This window comes from Onychomys torridus, chromosome 1 (assembly GCF_903995425.1).
Source record: "Onychomys torridus chromosome 1, mOncTor1.1, whole genome shotgun sequence".
Classification (NCBI taxonomy): domain Eukaryota; kingdom Metazoa; phylum Chordata; class Mammalia; order Rodentia; family Cricetidae; genus Onychomys; species Onychomys torridus.
Window position 1 is genome coordinate 28,834,584 of NC_050443.1, and position 6,384 is coordinate 28,840,967.

At 51.1% G+C, this 6,384-nt stretch overlaps 1 protein-coding gene across 2 annotated transcripts; it reads left to right on the forward strand.

Annotated features, from left to right (window-relative positions):
- Window positions 1-3,314: 3,314 nt before the first annotated feature.
- Window positions 3,315-5,551, forward strand: Etv2 (ETS variant transcription factor 2). 2 transcript variants are annotated; one of them, XM_036183270.1, is made up of 6 exons: window positions 3,315-3,400; window positions 3,500-3,586; window positions 3,786-3,845; window positions 4,043-4,516; window positions 5,033-5,145; window positions 5,349-5,551. In XM_036183270.1, exons 1-6 carry the CDS (start codon window positions 3,331-3,333, stop codon window positions 5,547-5,549), a joined length of 1,005 nt encoding a protein of 334 aa, XP_036039163.1. In that variant the 5' UTR covers window positions 3,315-3,330; the 3' UTR covers window positions 5,550-5,551. The 2 variants fall into 2 exon arrangements, with proteins under 2 accessions (XP_036039163.1, XP_036039080.1); XM_036183187.1 differs by having other exon boundaries at window positions 3,316-3,400; window positions 3,497-3,586; window positions 5,349-5,549.
- The last annotated feature ends 833 nt before the right edge of the window (window positions 5,552-6,384 follow it).

A 6,384-nucleotide genomic window follows, 5' to 3' on the forward strand; every position in this document is an offset into this window, starting at 1 on the left:
TTCTCTTGAGGTTCAGTTTTTCTACAAAATTCAAGAGCAGTGATGCCTCCCTCACCCTCCAAAATTCTGAAGACTGAAGGGGCTGTGTCAGTTCTGAAGAGTGCACTAAAAAGATTTGGGCAGGAGGCTGGGGAGACAGCCTAGTGGTTCAGAGCATTTGCTGCTCTTGTAGAAGACCTGGGTTTGGTTCTCAGTGCCCACATGGTAGCTCATAACCATCCATTACTCCATTTCCAGGGGATCCAATGCCTCCTTCTGATTTCCATGGGCGCCAGGTCTGCACATGGTGTACAGAAACAAAACACTCATACACATAATTTTTAAAAAAAAATTTGCTAGGCATCGTGGTGCATGTTTATAATCTCAGAACCCAGGAAGAAGGAGGAGGGAGTATCAACAGTTCTAGTTGAGGCCAGCCTGGGATGCATAATCAAACCCTTGTTCTAAATTCCAAGGGTTTAGGTGAGTGAGATGGTTCAGCAAGGAGACACACATTGTGGCCACTTCTGATGACCTGCGTTTGATCCCCAGGAGCCACATGGTGGAAAGAGAGCACTAACCTCCAGAAGGAGTCCTTTGACCTCTAACAGTGTACACACACACACACACACACACACACACACACACACACACACTCACACAATGAAAGTACAAACCTGCCTTGTAGTCATATGTGTTGCATACCTTTAATCCCAGCATTCAGGAGGCAGAGGCAGTGGATCTCTGTGAGGTTGAGGCCAGCCTGGTCTGCAGAGCAAGTTCCAGGGCAGCCAGGGCTACACAGAGAAACCTTATTTCAAAAACAACAACAACAAAGTGGTGGGGGGATGGGACAAAAAAAAAAAAAATGCCAGGTATGGCGGCACATGCCTTTAGTCCCAGCACTCAGAAGGCAGACTTAGGTAGATGTCTGTGAGTTTGAAGCAAGCTGGGGTAACATAGTGAGACCCTGTTCTGGGGGTTGGGGGAAAGGAGAAGGAGGAGGAAATAGAAACAATAAAAAACAAAGACTTGATGGGAAGATGTCTCCATGGCTAAAGGTGCTTGCCACACGAGTCTGGCCCTGAGTTCAATCCCCAGAGCCACGTAGAGGTGGGAGAGAAGTGACTCCACAAAGCTGTCTTCAGACTTCTACATGCATGTTCTGGTACACACAACAACAACAACAATAAAGCTAAGAGTCAAGGGGTAGAGATAGAGCTAAGTGATAGAGCACTGGCCAGCACAAATAAAGAAAAACATTTGTGGAGCTGGAGAGATGGCTCAGCGGTAAGAGCACCAGCTGCTCTTCCAGAGGACCCGGGTTCAATTCCCAGCAACCACATGGCAGCTCACAGTTGTCTGTAACTCCTGTTCCAGGGGATCTGGCACCCTCACCACAGACATACATGTGGGCAAAACACCAATACATGTAAAATAAATACATTATTTTAAAAGTTTATATTTATTTGTTTATTATTTTTTAAATCGAGTCTCACTTTGTAGCCCTGGCTAGCCTGGACTCACTATATAGACTAGGCTGGAATTGAAATACAGAGATCTGGGAATTGAGATACAGAGATGGCTGCTATTCCAGAGGTCCTGAGTTCAATTCCCAGCACCCACATGGTGGCTCACAGCCATCTGTAATGAGATCTGGTGCCCTCTTCTGTATACATAATAAATAAATAAATCTTAAAAAAAAAAAAAAGAAATCCAGAGATCTGCCTGCGTCTGCCTCCCTAGTGCTGGAGTTAAAGGCATATCCTACCATATCTGGCAATAAAAATGCTTTTAATATTAAATATTTACTTACAAATATTAAAATCAAATATTAAAATGACCTCAAATATTTCAATACTAAATATTTACCTATTAATATTTACTAAGTGAGTACTTAGAAAAATGGGCACATGTACAGTGTCTGAGGCCAGGTTATGGAAGGTTTGCCAGGCTTAGCAAAACAAACAAATAGAACACTTGGTTACTGAATTTCAGTTTAAAAAACAAGCAAGCACACACTTTTCGGTATAGCTAAGTCCCAAATATGAATATACATCTGCACATTGTGCGTGTGATTCTTTTCTGAATCATTTGAAACAAGCTGCAAACATTTCATCCCTAAATGTTTTCACTTTCTAATAAAGCTATCTTTCCCAGGCTATCATTGTCACAACATAATTTTTCCAAAAGTTAAAATAATTTTAATAAAATTATTCCATGAAATAACTCACATTCAGTTCTTACTCAACATTTCCCAGTTGTCAGGGACTGCTGTAGTCCAGGAAGACATGGGATCTTGACCGAAAGAGATGTGGGAGAGAGAAAGCATGCCTCAATTTCCCCCTTAATTTTATGGAAACATCTCCCTCTTAAGATGAAATGAAAGTCTGTTGTGTCTGCCTGCTCGGACCCAGCAGACTCTCATTTAACGGTAGCAGTTACTGTTACTATTATTATAGCACGCTGGATGTTATTTTGATTATGACTGCCACTATTCAGGAGACTCTCTCTAACTGTGCCTGGTAGGGATTCAGGGTTGGGTTCCCCCCCCTCACCCCACCCATCTGTCTGTCACCCTGCCGATTGTGACGTAGCTGATGCTAGGGAAAGGGGGCATCTGGCCGGAAATCCCTCTTCCTGTTGCAGATAAGCCCAGAGCTGCCCAGCTGACCCCAGACCCTCCTCCCCTACCACCTTTCATGTCACGGCACCAAATCCTCAAGACGGGGAACCTGTCCAAGCCCCTCACCCCATCCCAACTACCCCGTAAGCACCCCTTAGACCTCGGCACCCCCAGCCCTGCACTGCCCTTGTTCCCCAAATCCCTTTCCAAGCCTAATTCATCCCTGAAAGGGGACAGTTCCAGGGACCAGTGCATCCCTAAAGCAGGGGGTGCAGCTTGGCCACGCCCCCATCCCTGCAACTTGACCCGGGCTGCGACCCCCAGCTCTGACGTCTCGGAAAATTCCCCCCTCCCCTACTCAGGCCCCCCGGGAAGGGAGCATGGTATGAAATGGGGCTGAGACCCCCCTGGCTAGGAGAGAAGGAACCTGCCAGAGGTGAGCCACAATGAACTGGGTGCTGGACGGATGCCTGGGTATCTGAACTAGGAAGGACCTGGGAACTTCCAGACGCTCGGAGCCTGGGGTTTAAGTGTCTGAGAGAGGGAGAAGGGACTGGGAACCAATATTCTATTTCCTGGGGAAGGAGGTCGCAGAAGTCAAGAGTCCTGGGTCTGAGAGAAACGAGAGTTGTAATCAGGCTCCTGGGTCCCTACATGTTACTAGCTTGTCCCATTTACCCTTGGAACTTTTCTTTTCTTTACCAGAACAGCCAGAACAAGCATCCATGGACCTGTGGAACTACGACGAAGCGTCACTGCAGGAAGTGCCTCCTGGGGACAAGCTGACAGGACTGGGTAGGCTGCTGTGGCTTGGGACAGAGTGTATGCAAGGGTCCAAGGATGCAGGCCTCTCGACCCTTGCCCCGGCCTTAACATCCTTGTTGCCCGCAGAAGGAGCAGAGTTTGGTTTCTATTTCCCTGATGTGGCACTGCAAGGAGACACACCGATCACACAGATGACAGTAGAGAACGGCTGGAAAGGTGGCTGCGGGCGGGACCCCCTGGGTGCGGGGGGGAACGGGAGAAGCTGGGCTCTTTAGAAGAAGGCATGAGGGGGCTGACAGGGAGGAGGTAGCATGTTTGGACTCTTGAGGTTGAAGGAGGCATGGGTGGGTGGCCAAGGACCCTAAGTTACTGCTTCCATCATCCGTAAACTCAGTTGCTATCTTGTCCAACTTAGGGTTCCCAGAGCTGGACTGGAGCCCCGCTTTACCGCAGGAGGAAATACCTTGTGAGGCGGGTGAGTATGTAGGAGAGGGTTGTGAGAAGAAGAGAGGAACTAAATCCTGACACACCAGAGCTGAGAGTTTAGAGAAGCGGGACTAGGGACACCTACATCCTCAAGGCTCTATAAAGCGCCAACCCCCTAAAACTCCCAAGGGTGCAGGGAACCAAGACTCCTGGGCTGCCCTCACTTAAGGTCTGTCCTCCTCACAGAGCCGGTTGCTCACCCCCTCCCGTGGTCGCGAGACTGGACTGACCTGGGGTGCAACACCTCGGACGGGTGGAGCTGGGCTTCACAGACGCCAGGCCCCGCCCCTCCAGGCACAAGCTCCACCCCCTTCGCTGGCTTTGAAGGGGCGACCGGCCAACATCCTGCCACCTCGGCGGGAGGGGCCCCTTCGTGGTCACACCCTCCCGCCGCCTGGGGCACCGCCAGCTGGGACTGCTCTGTGGGCACCAATGGCGCCACCTATTGGGACAATGGCCTGGGCGGGGAAGCGCCTTCGGGCTGTCAGATGTCGTGGGGCGGGTCTGCGGGTTTGGACTACACTTCGTGGAATACTGGGCTGCAGGACTGCAGCATCCCTTGCGAGGCGTACCAGAGTCCGGTATTCACCACGCCCTCCAAAACGAGCCAGCCGTCTGATCCGGCCACTTTGACTCGCTACCCCAAAACTAACCACCGAGGTAAGAGCCTGCAAACTGCAGAGAAGGTGGAGTCAAACGGATAAGGATGACGCCTGGACACTTTGGAGGGTGGGGTCCGGGTAACTAAAAGAGACGAGATAAGGGAAACTGGCAGCTAGGGGGCGGGGTTATGTACCCTGAAACTTAGCAAGGAAGGGGTGAAGGGACACTGGTGGCTTTCTAGGGACCAAGGGGACAAGAAGGTAGGCCCCTGGGTTATGAAAGAGGAAAGTGGGAGCATTCAGACGCCTGGGTCTTCGAGGTGGGGAGACCAAACCGGTGAATCTCCTAGATGGGGCTCAGGTTGCCTGAAACTGGCTCTTGGGTCTCTACTGTGGAGGGGTCCGAATTCACAGACGCCCGAGGAGGGACAGAGCTAAACTCTTGGGTCCTAAATCGGGAGAACCTGAACCTTTTATCCTTCGACGTGAAGGTTCCCCGACTTCTAGGGTCGTCTCAGCGGAGTATCCTGGGTCCGAGAAGCCTGGCGTTCACCTGCCTCTCTCTACCTCGCAGGTCCCATTCAGCTGTGGCAGTTCCTCCTGGAGCTGCTCCACGACGGAGCGCGCAGCAGCTGCATCCGCTGGACGGGCAACAGCCGCGAGTTCCAGCTGTGCGACCCCAAAGAGGTGAGACAGCACCCTAGGCCCGGCAAATCCAACCTAGTCCGGCAATGAGCCTAACCTAGTCCTAGGCCCCGCCCCCTCCCACCCCCTCAACCACCCCCCTTCCCAACTATCCCCTCCCCCGGCCCATCACAGCTAAGACCCGCCCCACCCATCGTGGCTAAGGCCCAGCCCCTCGCCCCTCTGACCTCGGGATTGCGTCCTAGGTGGCCAGGCTTTGGGGCGAGCGCAAGAGGAAGCCGGGGATGAATTACGAGAAACTGAGCCGAGGTCTGCGCTATTATTACCGCCGCGATATCGTGCTCAAGAGCGGTGGGCGCAAGTACACGTACCGCTTCGGGGGACGTGTGCCGGTCCTTCCCTGTCCGGATAGCATGGGGCGCCTGCCAGGTGCAGAAAGCCAATAAAAACACTCTGTCGAACATGTCTACTTGTCTGCTTCTTTTCCACTGACACTGATTATACCTGTCAGGGAACCTAAATGTGCACTCCGACACTTCTATATGGCGTCTCCACCCAGACTCAGGTATCCGGACCCCAATCTGTTTTTCACAGAGTCTATGAGCCTGGATTCTGACGCTCTTAGTCCCTAGACTGTTGGTGTCTTAGTTCCCCAACTAAGAGGACCCAGGAGTGAAGATCAGCCCCTCCCATTTCGAGTCCTTCTGTTACTAAGCCCAGCCCTCTCCCCGCCAGCCGCCTCCATGCCTCTCCTCAGGTGTTTAGGTATCAAAGGTCCCCAACTGCCCTCAGCATCTTCTGGACCTCTCGACTCAGAGATTAGTTTGGGGTAAGAAGTCCGTAGGTGCTACTGTGTGTGCCTCTCTGGTACAAAGACTTTTAAAGAAATTGGACTTGTTAGAGCTTGACAATTGTTGATCCTCAAATTTATCTAAGAATTCATTTACTGGCTTTTCAAGACAAGATTTTTCTGTGTATCCCACTCTGTAGACCAGGATGGCTTTGAACTCAGAGATACACCTGCCTCTGCCTCCTGAGTGCTGGGTTTAAAGGCCTGAGTGGCCACCCCACTAAGAATTCAATCACCCCTGGGGGCGGCGGCGCACGCCTTTAATCCCAGCACTCAGGAGGCAGAGGCAGGTGGATCTCTGTGAGTTCGAGGCCAGCTGGGCTACAGAGCAAGATCCAGGAAAGGCACAAAAAGAATTCAATCACCAAAGTTTTATATTAAACAAGTTACTCTTTGGTGTTTAGAGATGGCCCATTTGGAAGTAATTAGAT

Coding starts and splice junctions, on each gene's coding strand:
- Etv2 (XM_036183187.1), top strand. CDS start 3,331: ATGGACCTGTGGAACTACGACGAAGCGTCACTGCAGGAAGTGCCTCCT. Junction 3,587..3,785: donor AGTAGAGAACGGCTGGAAAG/GTGGCTGCGGGC, acceptor TGTCCAACTTAG/GGTTCCCAGAGCTGGACTGG. Junction 3,846..4,042: donor GGAAATACCTTGTGAGGCGG/GTGAGTATGTAG, acceptor TCCTCCTCACAG/AGCCGGTTGCTCACCCCCTC.